The sequence below is a fragment of the Amblyomma americanum genome, chromosome 7, assembly GCF_052857255.1.
Source record: "Amblyomma americanum isolate KBUSLIRL-KWMA chromosome 7, ASM5285725v1, whole genome shotgun sequence".
NCBI classification, from domain to species: Eukaryota; Metazoa; Arthropoda; class Arachnida; order Ixodida; family Ixodidae; genus Amblyomma; species Amblyomma americanum.
In genome coordinates this window covers 79,214,858-79,233,647 of record NC_135503.1, presented here as the reverse complement: position 1 = coordinate 79,233,647, position 18,790 = coordinate 79,214,858, and the positions used below count along the sequence as shown (strand labels likewise).

The 18,790-nt window shown below is 48.0% G+C and overlaps 1 protein-coding gene across 1 annotated transcript in view; it reads right to left on the bottom strand.

Annotated features, from left to right (window-relative positions):
• The window catches only part of LOC144099351 (glycine receptor subunit alpha-1-like), a 40,633-nt gene extending 22,369 nt beyond the window's left edge, over positions 1-18,264 (bottom strand). The window contains exon 1 of the mRNA XM_077632578.1: positions 17,849-18,264. Within this exon, the coding sequence (XP_077488704.1) occupies positions 17,849-17,934 (86 nt within the window). The 5' untranslated portion in view covers positions 17,935-18,264. The remainder of the gene's footprint in view (positions 1-17,848) is intronic.
• Positions 18,265-18,790: the final 526 nt, after the last annotated feature.

Here is an 18,790-nt window from a genome sequence, read left to right as displayed (position 1 = left end):
CTTTACCTCATTCGCCTACCTAACTTTTTGCCGCCCCCTGCTAGGCTTGCTTTCTCTTCGTATCCAGTCTGTTACCTTTAAGGACTAGCGGTTATCTTGCTTTTGCATATTACATACCCTGCCCAAGCCCATTTCTTCCTCTTGATTTCGACTAGGATGTCATTAAAAAGGCGTTTGTTCACTCACCCACTCCGCCCGCTTCCGGTCTCTTAATGTCACATCTATCAATTTCCTTGACAGGTGTTACGTTAAGGGACATTTCTTAGGTTGGGGCAACCAAACAATAATGAAAAATAATAAGCCCCTGCCTGCACCACTGACGTACAATAGGCTTAATCTAATCTTAAAATAAATGATTAAAATAAATGAAAAGGCTTGAAAGCAATGGTGTACTTTTGCCTAGAGATGTGAAGGGACGAAAAAAACACTGAAAATTCTGGATAAAAAAGACAAGCTTTTTTCGTTTTTTCAGTCAGAGTGAACACGAATAAAAGCAAAATTTCCGGACAGATTTTTTTTCCCGCAACGCGACATCGGGGCCCTTTAACGAAACCAGAACTCGCGGCGAAAACGAGTCGCCCGAGTTCTGGTTTCGCTGGAGGGCCGGGACCGAACCGGTGGATGATCGCCATCGTCAAATGGCGTGTCGTGTTTCTTCACGCTTCGACGTAGCCGAAACGATAGAACTTCGAGTACTGGTCACTACCGTCTGTACTTCGCCGCAACGTGGCTGCGTGTTTCGGATTTCGCTATGGTTCGCCCACGATCGCATGTGACGTTTTAACGTATATGACTCGCCTACTGCGGGCAAAAAGCTGCAAGGGTTTCGCAAATATTGTGACTCATCGCATGGCTTCCCTAACGCTGGACGTCTCACTAAACACCTCTTGTCCTGCAAAAAGTGCCCTCAAGAGGTGAAGGAGGTGTATGACGCAGCAGCCCAAAACAAGTCATCTGGAAGTTCATCGGCGCTCCTGTCAAGTGAGTACCAGAGCTCCATTGTCTCGTCTCACTGGAACCTTCTTGGATGAAAAATTCCGCTAGCGCCTCCTCTTTTGTCGACAGAATCACGCCTCAAATGCAACAAAAAATTGATAAAACTTTGGCCAGGGCTGTGTATGCAACGAAAACGCCGTTCTCTCTATCGGAAAATAAGCACTGGCTTGCTACTTTCAAGATGCTTCGTCGTTCATACACACCACCTAGCCGGTACCTTTTGAGCGGCCCCCTGCTTGTCGCTGAGTATGAGCGAGTAAAAACTCACGTAGAGTAGACTCTGACCAACTCGACGTGCCTTGCCGTGCTCACAGATGTGTGGACCAACATTCGCGGCGAGTCAATTGTGAACTTCGTCATCGCGACATCGCAGCCTGCGTTTTACAAATCGGTTGAAACGGGCACGAATCGGCACACCGCGGCCTACATCAGCAGCGAGATCTGTAATGTCATTGAGCCTCAGCAACCCCACAAAGTGATTGCCCTGGTTACTGATAACGCGAGCAATATGGAGGCAGCATGCAAGAATGTTGTTTGCCAATTTGCGCACATTGCAACCATTGGTTGCGCACCACATGGGCTGAACCTGCTTCTCAACGACCTCATGTGCCTAAAAGTACTGCAAGAGGTTCAAGAAACATCCAGAAAAATAATTAAATATGTGAAAAACACTCACGCAGTTGCTGCTGCGCTCCAACAAAAGCAGGAGTCGAGGTACGGGAAATGCGATTTCGCAACACTAAAACTGCCTAGCAAGACAAGATAGGGTGGCTTCACCCTCTCAATACAAAGCCTTCTCAACAACAAGGATGCACTGCAGGGGACTGTAATCATGGGAGAACTCGAGCTGAACAAATGGATACGGCAGGCCGTCTAGGACGAGGATGTGTTTTGGAAGCAATTGCGAAGCTGCTTAGACCTGCTGACACCAGTCTCCTCGGGGATTGCTACGCTTGAATCTGTCAAGGCGTTATTGTCGGACGTCTACGAAGTCTTCGAGTCTATTAAAACGCAAGTCGTTGCGTGGCTGGAAACAAGCGCATTGACGCAAGACGAACAGGCTCAAGTAATGCACGTGATCAGCGGGCGTGAGGAGTTCTGTGTACGACCTATTCACATTGTTGCCAACCTCCTAGGCCCAAGGTATCGTGACAAAAACCTAGGTGACGCGTAGGTTGCAGTCACCTTCGACTGGACTTCTCGCTAGCCAGAGCACCTATCGCTGGACGTTGGGAAACTACTCTCTACGTCGCAGAATACAGAGTCTGCAAGGGGTTTTTAGTCAAGAGAAGGAGTTTCGGATTCTGCGAAACACTTGAATCCATCCGCATAGTGGCAAGGACTCTGCTCCGACCAGCCCTTGAGCCCTCTTGCCTGTCGCATACTGTAGACTCCGCCATCTTCTGCGGCATGTGAACGGAACTGGCCTGAATAGGGAATGTGCACACTAAATTGCGCAACAGGCTCACAGGGAAGCGAGTGCAAGAACTTGAAAACGTGCGTACTAACCTAAATGCCAGGAAGGATTTGTGCGCTGCACACCGAAGCATGGACCTGTCTGGTGGAAATGAGTCAGATACGGACTCAGACCGATGTGTTCGTGACGGTCGGTCATAACACCCTGATGTGAAATTGCCCGTAGATGTTCAACCAGGAAGCTTGGTCGGGACTTTTGGCGTGGAGTAATATAACAATAGTAATCGTTTCAATAATCAAGAAATAAATATGTCGTTTATTGTAGAACTCTTTGCCTAATCGTTTTTTTTTTCGTTTTTTACATAATTTTCTGAAAAAAACATGAAGCTCCTCAAAATTTCTTAAAAATTTACATCTCTACTTTTGTCACCCGTAAAAATGGGGAAAAAATGGGGGGGGGGGGGGTAAAAAGCTACATAGCGACTCACAACCAGGGCAGCAGCGGGCCCGGGGAGACTCCCCTGATCTCCCCTGGGACGTAGCGAAAGGGGTTGGATGAACGGGTTATGGGAATCGGGATGGGAATGGGGACAGCGAGTTTTCGCTCTGATCCTTCATTTGTCTCGGCTCCATTATCGGCCTATCTGGCCAGAACAGCAGAGCGTCGAGATTGCCCACTGGTGCGGCCCCGCTCACGGGATGCCCGACCACCCACAAACGCAATGGGCTCTGACCGCCGCAGACAGGAAAACCCAACCCGGGGTGAGCTACCTCGGGCCCCTCCACGACTTTCAGGGTTTGTTTCGGACCTTAAGCTACTTTCTGTCGAGTGCTTTTCGCTGTTTTTCAGACACCGGAAGTATATGTGGTGTGATCCGGCCAGTAGAGGCTTAGGTCGTCAGCCTATCGGCCCACCGGCTCTCGGCACCATGATCTAACACCTCCGGGAAGGCCCACCTGTGCTTCCAACCAACCAACCATGCACTTGTTTCCTCCCCTAGCTTGTTACACGCCTCCTGAGGAGGGAGGGTTCAAGGCTGGGCTGACCGCGCCACAAACCTAGAACATGGCTTAGGGTGAGATGACCCTGGCCCACTCCGCCGGTACTCCACAACATCGACGGTTTTTTCAGTGGTCGTACTACGCCCCCTACCTCACGTCCCGCAATGGCCATCACAGCCCCGCGGTCAGCCGTGAGGGTGCTTCCCCGCGGCATCGATTCCGAGAAGCCTGGCTGCTCTAAACCCTCGCGCGGACCTGGCCTCTCCATAGCCAGAAACCGGCGCGTCGGTCGCCAGCCGCGCACGCCCCCCCCCCCCCCCCCCTTCCCCCGTGCAGAGGCTAGTTGCATGTATTTGAAAACCTTTTGATCTTTTCACATGCCTTCCGTGCCGGATTTCGTGGGTCCAGCCTGGTGATATAACCAGGCTTGCCTCCGCTCAGGCAACGAACCTCACGGGCGCAGCTGGTGGCCCTCACAGCTGCGTGGCAGTCACTGCCACTCCCATGGGGTTTTCGATCCCGAGAGGATGGGCCCCGGCCAACCCATCCCCACCGCTGGCGTTGCACCGGAACAAAGCCTAGTAACCGAAACTACACCGGCCCGTATACGGTGGCGGGGGGTGCCACGAGCAGGCCGCACAGTCAGATCCCCCCCCCCCACTAACGTTAAGGGACAGGTAGAGGGCAGTGGTATATAATATAACCGTACATAATCGATCGAAACTGGTCGCATGAAGTTCGCGGCTCGTAGTTGCTAAAGCGCCCTTAATGCGAGCGTATCGGCATAAACAACACGTCTCATGGCCCTAACCAGAGTCACTAAACACTCCAGCTCCTTGGCACTTCGCACCACCCTAGTCATAGCTGAAGTTCACATCTCCACACTGCTACATTTCCGGTTGTACGGGCTACGAGGTCATCCGGCATGTATTTGTACGGTCAGTTTCTAAACTAGATGCTCCGTGTTCGAACCAGACGTCTTTGGTTTGGTTTGTGAGACCTTAACGTCCCAAAGCGACTCCGGCTTTCACACCTTTTCACAGCCCCTTTAAAGTGCACTGACATCGCACAGTACACGGGCCTCTACAATTTCTCCGCCATCGAAATTCGACCTCCGCGGCCGAGATCGAACCCGAGTCTCTTGTGTCTCCCTTGTCCCTGTCCTTTGTGCTGTTCACCACCGTTAACATGTCAAACCAACTGGCCCAGCTTGCCATTATTACTTAAGTTATTTCCAGACATCTATTTAGCGCTGTGCTAACCTCACGTAGCTTAGCGCATGCAACATGATGGGAGCAGTACGATCATTTTAATACACGTCCGATTCAGGCGCTGGGCTGACTTTACTTCTTTTTATATGCATCGCACAAAACCAGCGCAGCACACACCATTCGCGATTGTAATTTCAATAATCCTCAGAAATATGGCGCATTGCCTAGCGAAGAGAACAAGACGACGACTCAGAGTAAAAAAACGAGAACTCAAGGTTGGCTGTCGTTACCCGGTGCTGAACAGAACGACTTTCAAGGGCATCCAAACAGGCGCCAAGCTGGTGCAGTAATCTGGAACGCTATGGTGGCGTGAAGATCGCTGCCCGCCTACCTGCGCGGCAAGAATACAAAGGAGCTCCTGGCGCCGGGCAGCGCTTCGCTACAGTAACCATCAAGGCCACCCTGCCACGACAGGCACCAATTGCTCTGTTGAAGGAAGAAACAGGCGTCCGGATTGCAGAATACATTTCGCACCATTCCTTGCACGAGTTCTTTACCTCAGCACTCGTTCATCGCCCACGTGGTACTGCGCTTTTATTTTCCAAGCCCTGAACTTTATTCTACTACATCTGAAGCGAACACCAACAAGGCTCCCCGGCTATCGACCACTGTTCTGAGAGAGTTAAATTCTTTCTTGTGGTCATTCTCTGCGCGATGCGGTAAAATTGAACAGAAGCCTAAGAAAGAACAAGGATCCAAAAAAGCCGAACAGAGGCAGCCATCCAGCTTAACCGTCAAGAATTGTAAAAAAAAAAAAAAACTTATCGCTCGCTTGGTCAAGTGGCTATGTACTACCAGGAACATGAACTTGGTGCAAGTTCTCTGATAGCCGCCAGGATTCGCCAACAACGTGAAAAGCGCTAAGCAAGCATACGCTTGCATCGCCCTTGGCAACGTGCCAGCTGGTGCAGAGTCAGTAAAGTTTCCTCCGAAGGGGCCGTAAGGCAAAGGAGAAAATGGCATGTCTGGTGAGACAGAGATCACTTTTTAATGTGAGCCAGCATGTTAATTTCTAGGCCACAAGCTCTCTGAACGAAAAGACCCCTTTTCAAGTTGTCGCCGGGCTCCCTTCCTTTCCTTTCGTCAGTGCAACCTGGCAATATTTGGATTAAGCGACAATTTGGTAATTAAAAGGGAGGTCGCGATGTTGATTACATTGGAGCACATTCTATAGTTACTATTGAACACGACCACAACCTTATTTTCACGTAACGAAACGGTGACATCAACTGACAATGTACGGATATGCTCAGCGGCAAATAAGACGATTCCACCGATCTCGTGGTGCCACATCGAAAAAACAGTACCGGCTTATAGTCGCGAAACTACAGTATCCATCGTGGCCTGCTCTTTGTCACGGAGGACGACGTCTAATGAGCGGCTGGACATTGTACAGAACGCAGTCGTCCATCCACATTTTTTTTATTTTTGTGTTCCAAAGTGCTATGACCGGAATGTGGCCGGTATAGGACCTGCCTCCGACAGCAAAAGGAGCTCGTCTGGACAGCGCTGGAACGGAACAAGCCAAAGCCAGTTTTCTCGCGTTCGTGAGAAAGGAGTGAAACAGACGCCGCACAAAGACAATAGCACCGGCAACGCTGCACCTCCAGCTCAATGTTATTAGCACACAAAAAAAGAAAGGCGCTAAACAGGAAACTGCTACTTATCGCGCGCACTCCGTCATGATTAAAATTTTATTCATGTGTATCCACTGATTTCTTTCATTTGTCCTTTCCTGTCTGTGTATTTCACTCCCTTGTTAAACGTATATTAGTTCTGGTTTGCTTCACTCCTGATGATCTCGCTTCTCTCTGTCTATGTTAAGCGTTATCCTTGCGTTCTTCCGGTGAAATAGTTAGAGCGGATGTTGAGGAAGAGCTTAGTGTAGCGTGTTTACGCCGCATCCCTTTGTCTCGGGCTGCAATTAAAAGCGCCGCGGGAGAATTCACTGTCCGCATGCACGGTGCGGGACTTTCCGGTGGTCGCCTCCAAACAGGGCTGGCGACCTTCAGCCCAACCATAGTATAGAGGGTGCACCGACTACAATAGAAGTTGTGCGAGGAGAGGGGGGCTAAGAGGTGTTATTGTGCATGCCCTTTGCATGCTGGAAAGCTCAGCGCTAAACACATCATGCTCGCTTGCCTCGAAAGAATGCCTCCCTTTTTACTTGTTTTGCCCTAACGAGCATCTGTCGTGTGCCCGCTCGGCAGATGCATGCTCTTTAGATGCTCTCTGCAATTTCGGTGAATAGAGTACGCATAAATAATAAATGACGTCTGCGCGAAGAGGAAAGTTGACCGTTCTCTGAGCGGAGGCACGTTCTTACAGCTCTCAGGACTACGGGACCTTGTCTCGCGCACGTAATGACGCGATGTCTTGATCTTGTAATCAGAGGCGGAGTTTGAAAGTTTGTTTCACGCGTTTGTTGTGCGCCTCTGCAACCGCGGAAGCTGATCGATGCCCTTTCATGTGGTGCGGGCGCTCTCCTAAAAGGCTTCGGCAATTGTTTGCTCAATAATGCACCCCTCTCCTAGCAGGAAGTGGGCTCCGAGATACCCGTATGCAGAACTACCGTAAGGCTTATGTAATACGGAAGCGGCCTAACGTCATTTTCGCGCATATCGGTGTAAAGAAAGAGGCAGGTTAAACGCTATTAAAAACGAAACGAAGCTTGCAAACAAAACTTAGGGCTGAAACGTGGCGAAGGGTGTTGTAGCCGTTGCCGCAGCACACCGGACGCGCTGCGGATATTTTTCGTTCCAGACAACGAGCGATGGTCTCTGAACATGCTGCGCGTCACGACTCGAGAGACGATTACTCTTTTGTGAAAGTGTGGTGATCGATAAAACAGCACTTTACAGCTCCACTTCAACCATTCTCGGCACATGTACGGTGAAGCGTTGCCACTTCCACCTCTTTTTAACGTGTAACTCTTCGCCTCGCGTGCTGGTCACAACTTAAAAAGCTCCAGAAGTAATGCCTCGACGTCACTTCTGTGGCAAAGGTTGAGACGTAGACTACCCGCAAGGTTTCTCCAAAACACTTGCGGCAACATCCGTGGTACCACTACTACAAAGTGACAGAACGCGGAAGGACGTACAGCCGCAAGCACTACGAAAAGGAACACGGTAGCGGGTGTTGCTGCAGCTGATCTCAATCCTGCAGCTATCTTTAAACTTGCAATTCTGATCCGGTGAAAATGCAGCGAAGAAGTTATAAATTTTACCTATTTCGTCGTCTACAATTCCTACCCTACAGGTATTAAAAGAGAAATCTGGTAGGTTTGTTCGCAAAACCGGAAATATGCACATATAAAATTATCAAATTATGATAACATATTAACGTCTAATAATCATAAAACTGCGCCCAAATATTCATGCGCAGACAGTAAATAGCAGCAAAGTTCAGAACTTTTCCATCAACTTCCAATGCAATAGCAACTCCAGGTCACATTTTTACAGTCTGTATCGTATGTGGTGCGGTGCGCCCGCGTTACAGGGTTAAATATCGTAGGCGCCCATCTTCGCTTGCCAGTCATCTGTGTTATCAGAACGGCTCACTTCACGCTGAATTGGGCTTTCAGCGCACACGGCCACATTTTAAGGCGAAAGCCTTTAATGGCTGATACTCGCGGCCACGAGCCTGTTCGTCCAATGCCACGCTCTCCAGCCACTCGATAATAACAAATACCTTTGTGCACGATGGGATGGCAACCACCATCCTTCAGTTCCGCAGCCGAGCGTGCTAACGACTACGCTACTTCCTGCCAACGTACATGTAGTTCTCCTTGTCTAGGACGCTGGAGAGTGTCTGCGGAAAGGCGTCGAATCAGACGGATGCCTCCCGAACGCCCTCCAGTGTCTCCAGCAATTTAAGACTCACAAACAATTGTGTACTTAACATCTTAACCACAAAGCAGGGACACAAGCTGCAACACCACGCCAAAGGCTTTCGCCTCACCGCACTTTAGGTCAACAAATTGTCCCCTGATTTTTTTTAGTTGGAGGGACTATTTTTCCTGACTGAAGGTACCCTCCTCTCCCAATCGCACTTGCGCGTACCATTTTTAAACCCATCCGCTATCGCGTCATCGGTCCGCATCGGTGTGCGCGTTCCTATTTATAGCGCCTCTATATTTGTTATGTCTGCGGGAGCGTACCAAACAGTCATATCAATCCCTTTTATGGTCGCATACTGTCAAGACGACTGTTCCATAGTAAACTAATGTCGAAACGCGAATGTCGACGCAGCGCGATTTATTCCTGATGAGTGTGGTTTACAAAAACGGTTGTTTATTTAATTAAACATTTTCAAATCTTTTCATTCAATCAACGATTTTCTACAGTCTACTCCATCTCGTTCGTTACTTTTCGCAGCTCCAAAAAGTTGTTCAGTATAACTGACAAAAAAAAAGAAATATGTATGTTGTGTGGTCCCGTATGCAAGACATCGTTTTTTATCCTTCAATCTATACGAAAAAGAAGCTTTCATCCTTAGACAATGCTGCTAATCTTCTCGTCAAGCAACATCTGACTGTGGTAAGTGCACAATAAGAATTACGTCGTGTATACGAGTCAGTAGTCCCACAAAAAAGAAGCGGGCAAAATAAAAGAAAAATGACGACGTGCCTACGTGGCAAGGCACGCGCTAGAACGCGAAACGTATGGCAGATAAAAAAACGTGAGACATTTTTGTACGTTAAACACTGCCCCCCCCCCCCTCTCCCCACACCCCCTTCCGAAGCGCTCGTCTCTTGCCTTTTTAGATATTTGCGAGTGAAGCTTTCCAGTGGAAATAACTCCAACTGGCGAATAAGATTTTGGGCTACCGCGTTTGAAATCTCAAGGATCAGCGGCAAGCGTGTATACAGACGAGACATTTAATGCTTGCTCCTTGTTTGTGCCTTGTAAAGAAGGGGGAGAAGCAGTGCGCCCTCTGACCGTCTCAAAAGAATGTGGGCACACTGTTTCAAGCCCAAAACAAATATTCACGAGGAGCTGCATGCAGCGGAACTAACCGCTTCCCAAAGACGTCGTGTGCTTTCACAATGAAACCGCAGCGCAGTTTTATTTTTAGAAGTTGAACAGGAGTCGAGGCAGCCGTGTTTCTATCGCGGTGCAGGTGCTGCAAATACAACATGACTGAAAAGTTCTCCACGTGTTTGTCTCGCTGATATACGAGAAAAATAAACGCACTTGTTTTTGGTAGTAATTTTAGAAACGCGTAAGGCACGTTCTATTAAGTGTTTTCCAAAGCGGTTAGACAAAAGTCTTCAAGCGTAGGTAAAGTTTCTTCGCGCGAAAGTACCATATCTGTAAAATCGCTCGAAGGGTTGTGGGTACTAAAATTGCTTTAAAAAACTGGCAGTAAGGTTTGTGCGTTCTAACAAAGTGAGCCCCATGCAGTCTTTGTTATTAATGCTCCCGGAAAGTGTTGTGCACGAGAATGGCAAGCAACACTCTAAGCGATGCGTGCAATGGTACTTGTAGCCGCCTTTACGATTGGTGTTGGCCCTTTTAAACACACTTCTAAGAATGGGTGTAACTGTGTATTATATTCATAATGGACGGGTGTTTGTGATATACGCCCATTTTAAGAAATGTGAGCGTGGGAGCCGCAGACAGCACGAACAACGCTTAAGGGTGTAGGATGATTTCGATTGTGTAGAGTTAGTGCCAGCAAGACAAGTCCGATTTCTCAGAACTACTCGCAAAGACCTGTGGTTTGCCTGTGCCTAAGCTCTCGCGGATGAGGTTAAGAGGTTTGCGGAAATACGATCCCCGCAGCTGGCAAAGGACAGGGTTAGTTGGAGAGACATGGGGAGCCCTTTTCCCTGCAGTGGGCGTAGTCAGGCTGATGATGGTGGAGCTCTCGCTGTCCGCCGGCTATTGCGCTTGCCTATGTCGCGGCCACAAGCAAGATGAATGTCTTCTTAACGCGATACCAGCTGTGAGCATTCTGCTCTCGATCGGTAGAGGCCAGCTGTAACTACCACGGCACCATTTGTAGTGAGAGAGAGTACAGGCAGCTCGTAGTGTTCTCTCTGCGCCAGTCACCTAGGATTAACAGCTCGCACTCCCAGTTTCTCAGTGTTCTGTTCTCGTCGGATCAATATATGTTATGACGTATTCCGGCCGGCGATCCGGAGTAGCGCTCGGAATCCGCGAAGGAGCAAAATATGCGTAGCGATCCTATCAGAAAGGAGGATCTGACTCCAAACCACCCATTCAAACATGCTCTTAAGATTTCACGGAGCAAAAAAATTCGCTCAGGATCGCTTAGAGGAACACGCTTTACATCTGACCTGATTTAAAAATGTATCACGCAGTTCCCCTTTGTTTCTCTTTTTCCGAACTGAAGACATGACTGCGCTACAGAAAAGGATTTCTGAACAGGTCAATGAACTGGACTTTAGCCATGAGGAAAGAAATGCTGAAATGCTGCAAGTGAAATGCACTAACGAGACAGTTCAGGTGGTGCGTTTCATTTGCGTATAGGTAAAAAAAAAGCGAAGATCGTCGGCTCTCATAAAGGTGTGCACAGAGCAAATCGAGAACTGCTGCATAGTGTTCTTCGTGTTAATCCGCTTATTTATCTTTGTGTGCTTGCTCTAGCGCGTCCTCTGAATAGCGTACATGGGCGAGCAGGCTCATTTAAAGTCTTAAACACCGCCTGCAGCGACATGTGTTGCACAAGCGATTAACAGCAACTCTGTACCACAGTGTTGAAACTCTGCTCATGAGCCAAAAAAATAGAAAAAGAAATGTCAGATAGGAATGAGATTCTAGGGTCTTTCACCACTAGCTTGTAGCACTAATGTAATAGCAAACTTGTTGCATATGCTTGACTGAAATTAGAAGCTGTACCAATGGTTCGGGTAAGGTCAGCCACACGTGTCCGAAAATTGTGGAAAAATTTACACGCTGTGCAAGCGAACTGATGTCGAAACGTAAACATGCGCAAAACTAACAGAAGTTTCAGCGACATCGAAAAACGCTCTCTATCCCAACTTATGAATGAGAACACGCCATGTTCTTTCAGGATACCTCTACGCTAAAAAGCGAATGGATATCGCCAAACCTGACTCTGGAAACAGGTGAGATGGAAAGGTCCGTATAGTGCACATATTGTCGTTAATCTTTCATTGGTGCTGACAAAGAACTAGTGCTCTGAGAAATGGAGGTCAAGCGTTTGTTAAAGTAGGTATAGGTTGTTACCCTTCGTCTGTATTAAGCTTGGGAGGCTTTTCTTTCTTGTTCGAAAAGTGTTCCTTTGCCTTGGGAGCTATATTAATACGTTTTCACCACCTGGGATAAAGTTCAGTGGCAGTGGGCGCTTGCGATCGCCTGTTATTCGCCTTTTTTACCTCTGGCCTGCGAAAGCCATTCATGTGCCGTCGCCAATTAGCGCAAGCGCACAGTATGCTGGTCCAAGAAATAGGCGGGGATATCGACGAAATCGATCCGAAATGCTTTTTAACGGAACGTGCTACCGCGAAATCAGAGTCTAGAAATAGAAGCAACGAACTCATCAATCAGATTTTTTTTTGTCTTGGGCTAGGTATTCATTACAGAGCCATCATTTCACCTCCCCCACAATGAGGACTAATTATAATGGAGAGAACCTTTCCAATTGCAAAGCATGGAAACAGTATCATTATAGACCGTGTAGTTTTTACAGCCAAATTACAAGTAGTCTGAGGCGTAAAAGACCCTAATTGGTTGTAATCGTGCATCCCAGTTTAAAGTCACTGATAGTAGCTGTTTTATTTCTCGCATTGCCCTCGCTGTTATTTTCGTAACTTCCAGCAGCTGCATTTCTCATCTAATATCCCTCTGTTGATCTTGGGAAACAAATATTGTTGGGATTTAAAGCTGCTGGAAGTGCTACCTGTTTGCAAACTGAAATTAATAAATAAATTTTTGACTTTGTGAGGCCATAAGAGCGTGAATAAACGACTGCCTTCAATAATTATTAAGTGAATAGATTGCCATGTGAAATAACGGCAATGAATTAATATGCGATCGAATAAGCAAACTACCGAAAATAGGAGCGCGCTTAAGTCGGCGTACGTGCAGGAATGCGAAAGGATGCAACTTTCTAGAACGAGAGTTTTATCCCATGGCGCCTGTAGGCATTGCATTATTTTTCTATTATTTTATTATTCATGTTTTTCTTGTTTATTTCTTTCATTTTTGCTTTTTATTTAGTTTCATTCGTTTATTGTTTTTATTTTTAGCCGTTTTTATTTTTTTGGTTAGTGGTTAGTTTTACTTTTACACCTTTTTATTTTTCAAACTTCGTTTTTATTTGGGCTTTATTTCTTATTTTTCATTCTTTAAATTTTTTTGTTCCTTTTCATTTGTACTAATTGCTAATTTATGGCTGATTAACTAATTAGTATCGCCCACTACATAGTAACTGCTTAGAGTATATGAGTTACAGCAATTGGGCCATTGATGACGTCATAGTGTGAGAGATTTCGCGGACGGACGGAGAACGATGAGCCATTGAAGACTTTCGCCTCAAAAAAATTAATCAACAAAGGAACAAAGAAAGAACAAACGAATAAAATATAAACGCAATGAACGAATGAATGAATGAATGCCTTCCTAGCTACGGCGACGTCGTTCGATTCGGCGGTTGTTCTTCCAGCGGGTCAGCTAAATCGTGCTCCTGTCGGTGGACGCAACACCGTCCTTCGCCTCGGCCGTGTTTCGCCCACCTGTCGGCTGCCGTTACGAGTGCCGGCGCGGCAAAGTGGCCCGACGGGTTTCGAGTCGAGGGGAATCCATAAAGCCGCCTTGCCGACGCAGATCACGAACGCGCTTAGCGTACGCGCGTTGCCCGGATGAGCGTCTCTACGAGCTCGCGTCAGCGCTTCCACATCCGGATGTTAATCGCGGACATATTCCGCGAAGGCGTATGGCAGACCGTGAGAACTGGAAGCGAACCAGCGATCACACTTCGCTTTGACACACACTGCCCGACGGAAGCGGATCTCACAACTTGTGTGAAGAGGCCCATTCGCTTCATTACGTCATCTAATATGAGTGGTCTGCTCTTCGAGCAGAAGCCAATGAGTCATGGATTCAGCAGCAATGGGAGCGAATTTAATAACCATGAAGAATACCACAAGGTACCACCAAACCTTATCAGCAAATCTCACTTGAGGCTACTAAATGTTACATCACGTCGAAATACTGGATGAAATTTTGTTATGAAAGTAGGCTTGAACAAGCACGTCAACTAAAACGAACCGTGACAGCTTGCGCCCTGCAATAAGTTTTTCATTTATTCGCAAGTCCTCGAATCTCGACAAGGACGTGTTTTCGAGAAAATGAGAATGTACGCCTGAGAAAGCACTGTTTTACATGCTGCGACTCGAGCGAAAAAATTCGGCCATGTCGGTGAAGTCGCTGTGCGATTTCCGACGAGCACTGTAGTATGCAACGCATGCCAAGCGAATTCGGTCGGAGAGACAAACAGGGCTGCTTTATGTGTTTGCACAGGCGACATACGTGCCGCGCACACCAAAAAAAGCTGCCAGCGATTGGCGCTCCACTGCTTCCTCCGTCACGTGATTGCACGTGACACGACGCCACGAGGATACCACGTCGTCAGTCGCAAACCGGTCACGCCGAGGCGGCGATTTAGTTCCAACCGGACGGAAAACCATCGAAAGCCGTCTGCTCTCTCCAGTCGCAGACCGACGCGGAAATCGCACCTTGCAACACTGGCCTAACTAGCAGCAAACCGCCACCAACCTGACCCGCACTTGTCTGGACAATCTAACCAGTTCTCACAAAATACAAGTAAATATTTCCAACCGTCGATCCCATACTGAAACGAGTGATATATTAACGACTAGGCAGATATGCAATCATATTGCATTTACAAAAACTACTGTCTCATACACGTTACATGACAGTAGTGTCTACATGTTTTAGTAAAAAGAAATAAAACTGAAGTACAAATAACTAGTGAGCATTGAACTGGTTTAAAAGCAATGTAGTTTAGCAACAGCTCTAAGAACTCTTCCGTTATCGAGGATCGTAGCGCACCATCCAATTTGTCCGAATGTTCAATTGTCGGTGAAAAAAAGGGGGAAATTTTTAGTCTACATGGCATAAAATAAATAAGGTTTACTAGGTAGTTCCGGCCTTTCCTAACGTTACCAATTTTTGTGTCTCTTCAATGCGGCGAATCCGCCTTGTTGCTGCCTTCTGTTGGATGCCTTCTGCAAATGTTCAGCTCGTTCAGCCGATTGACTTTTACTGACCTTAGAACAGCCGGCGGCATTCGCATAGCTGCTAGCCGAAATTAGCAAAAAAAGCATTAGCATACGCCCCGTCTCCGTTATAATCGGCTTTTCACGTGACGCTGCTGTTGCTTTCTGAGCAAGCAGCATCACTGCAAGCGACTCGCGCGCAGAGCCTTCGAGCGAATGTATACGGGGATACGCACCGTGCTCACTAAAATGTTGCCGCCGTCAGCACGGCCGCTTCCCCACAGGACGACCGTGGCGTGCTTACTACCGAAGGCAGCTCTCACGGCACGCAATGAGCGCGATGAAAAAGACTTGGATACTTCATAGCTGGGCTATAGGTTTTGCGAGATCGTGCTAAGAGTAGCAGCGCATAAGCTGGACGTAGAAAGTGCATGACGCAGCACGCACACCCTTTAGCAAATTATGTTGATTTTGAACAAGCATATATATATATATATAAGAGGGTGACATAAAAAAATCCCGCAAGAATAAGTACGAGGGGTACACCTGAAACTATGAAGGCGTTTTCAAATGTTCGAAGAGAAACTTTGGAAATTATCGAGAAAGCGTCGTTTCGTGCAAAGATACGAGCCTTTCTCATTTCTCTCCGCCGATGCGGAGTTTGTCAACCCGATATAAATAATCAAGAGTGAGTGCTTCGATTCCGACGTAATGAAAGAGACTCTCGAGTGCGTTTGAACGGTGTTTCATGTGATGATTGCTAGTTTTGCGTTTCTTTGTTTTTTGTGTCATTTATGTTCCCTTTTATGCACGTACTTTTCTCGGATAAACTTCGGTTTCGAGTTAGCGTCTGTCCTTGCAATTTCTTTTCTTGGTCCGTGTGTTCCCTTTCGCGCTTTCTTCAGCTATGTACCGAGGACACGGCTGCTGACACATTTGCAGGAAGACACGTCATCGCATGTCAGCAGCTGACCAGACATCGCCGAGATGGAATGCCGACGTAAACAAAGCGAACGCCGGAGCTTCCCTTTATCGCGTGTGTTGCTGTTGCTGCGAATGCATTTTAGACAAACTTCTAGAATAAAATGCACCAAATACCGCACACGAAGAAAAGAAAATTTAAAAAGAAATTATTTTCCACAATTAAACTTCTTAACCAGCAAGGGACGGGATGCATATCAGATTTCTGCGACTATAACATCTCCTTATTGTCTCAGAACGAGTTCGATAAATGAATAGCACGTGTTTCCAAATACCGTCCTCCATTCAGAGCCGGCACACTTATTCCTTTGTCTCGTCTTCAACAATCGCTTTCCAGTGTTTCTTCCTGGTAAGGCATGGCCGGAAGGGGTTCATTTCAAGTCTCGAGGAGTTGACATCCTTCGTGTGTGTTTTCCCGTGTGACTTACTCTGCTGTCGTCACCCAAACGTGTCCGTGCAAAACTAAAACGAGCAAAAAAGGATAATAACCACTGCCGGCTTTCCCGACGGGACAACAACAGCCACTCCCGGCTGCGAAAACCGGATCTTGACGCGTGGCGCGGCAAAGCGTGTGCAAGCGGCTGGGAAGACGCACCGGCGGGCGTCTGGAAGCAGTGCGTGCATTCTCGCCAGGGCATGCCCTGCCTGACTGGCCACAGGGCGCCCGCCACAATAGAAGTGACGAGGCTTTTAAGGCGAAAAGCTCTCTCATACATTCATGCCTCATACACGAGACATGACAGAAGTGGGTGCAGGTTTTAGCACAAGGAAACATTACAAACAACTAGAGATTATTGAACAGATCAGCAAGCAATATAGTCAGGCAAGTGCTCTGAGAACCCTTACGTTTGCAGTGACCGCAGCGAACCATACAAGTTGTCCCACTGATCTACTGTTGGTGAGAAAAAAAGGAAAATTTTGTAACAGAATTGATGGCATGAAAGGAAGAAAGTAAATACTTCCGATGAGCCGGGCTTCACGGAACGGCGACTGTTTCATTCACAAAAAGTTCCGCTGTCGACACACGTGAACGGCGGCGCGGAAGTCACCGGAAGCTGCTGCGTCGACTGCTGGCACGGTGACAGTTCGTGCCGTTTTCCCCGCAAATAAAATAGCAAACAAAGATAGGACGACAAGGATTACAGCCTAGTGTTTCTACGCGATAACATTACAAACGTCAGCATGTTAATAGTCGAATCTAAGACGCGCCTGTAATCTGCACCGCCGTAGTTCTACAAGATTTCACCATAACGCGAGAGCACTGTAGTTGTTATGGCATACAATGTTTGAAAGTGAAGAACTTTGGTGAGTGTTATTTTCCGTTTAATTCTGCAGTGCTATTTGTTTCTTCCGCCTGTTTCCCTCCCTCATTCAGATACCGAAAAAGTCGTCTGACCTTCAAAACCGAGCCATCCGGCAATCAACGAATGCAGCATTTGCATAACACACTCTCCGCTGTTATTTATGGCGCATTTTCAACGTCATCTTTTTCAGTTCTTGCATTTTCGCCAGATAAAGCTACAATTTCGGTCACGTAGAACACCGTTTAGTGCAGCGCTCGCGATTAAATTCTAAACTAATTCTCTAAAGTAAGCAAGACAAAAACACCAAGAAAGCGAACCGAACCGGACAACAGACAAGAAAACCACCTCCGCGCGTTACTGCAATACAGTTTTCTTTCAAGGAGCACAGATGTATGGGCATGCCGGCCGTCACGTTTTTCATTCCAGCCCAATCAGAAATCCAGCTCTAGCAGCGAGGTTTTCAAAGCGCAGGGCCTCTTTGTCAACAGCCAGAAGAACGGCACGGCCCGAGCGCATCCAGATGCTCCCAGACTCGAGCTCATCTTCTTCACCGAAACCGACCCAGCAGTCGTAGATGCCGGCTCCTCAACAAATCCCAGCGGCAGGCGCGACCAACTCAAGCCATCGAGCCACCGTCTTCCCCTCACCTGGAGTCCTGCGCCACGGCCGGGCTCAGCAGGCAGGCGGCGAAGAGGAGCCGGAGCAGAAGCGCGCCGAAGGCGAGCATATCCATGCTGGAGGCAGCGGCGCTCCCCACGCGCAGTCGCGGCGACGGCGGTCGGACTGGCTTCGCTCCAGCCGGAGGCGAGCAGCCTCGCACGCTGACTCAACCGGTGTGCGGGGAGCAACGCGGCTGTGCGCGCGCACCACCGAAGAGCACCGGCGAGAGAGCAAGGTCGATCGCCTTCGCCCCGCGCCGTAAAGCGCACGCGCTCGCTTTCTCCCGAGGGAGTGCACGCGAGTTTGCGCTATCCGGGCACGGCGCGGGAAGGACGTGCGCGCGCGCGGGCGAAGTTAAGCGGCTGAAAGCGCGCCCGGTGCGGGACAACAGGACCGAGATTGTAGCACCCGCCGCACGTCGTAGGGGATGGAACCGCACGCATGCGCTTCACCACGACGGTCAAGGTAGAGGGCGCAGCGGTGTCAAGGTTATTGGAGGAAAAAAGAAAATCGAGATGTTGGTGGAACGCTTTTGCGAGGAATAAAATTCTGGACGGAATAAACGATTGATCTCGATGTTGCATCTAAAGAGTTAATAGAAGAAAAAGAATCACGTTTATTACCTGACAGGAAACAAGGCACTTACCAAGTCTCAGAGGGCCGGATGTTTCAAGGACGTAGCATTAGGAGAAAATTTCCAAGACAGCCAGTGCTCGCTTTTTGTCCATACGAGGAAGTGAGTCACCAAAGGTTTCCCAGTTTTCTTGGTTGCTCAACGACTGCAAACAGACGTCAGAATCCAGTAGCTCCAGAAATCATAGAGATGATTGTAACAAAGTAAATGTATGGTTAACCTGTATAAATTAGGAGTTACTAAAACAAGCTAATGCCTTGTTGTCGTATTTATGCGAAACAGCAAGGAAAAAAGA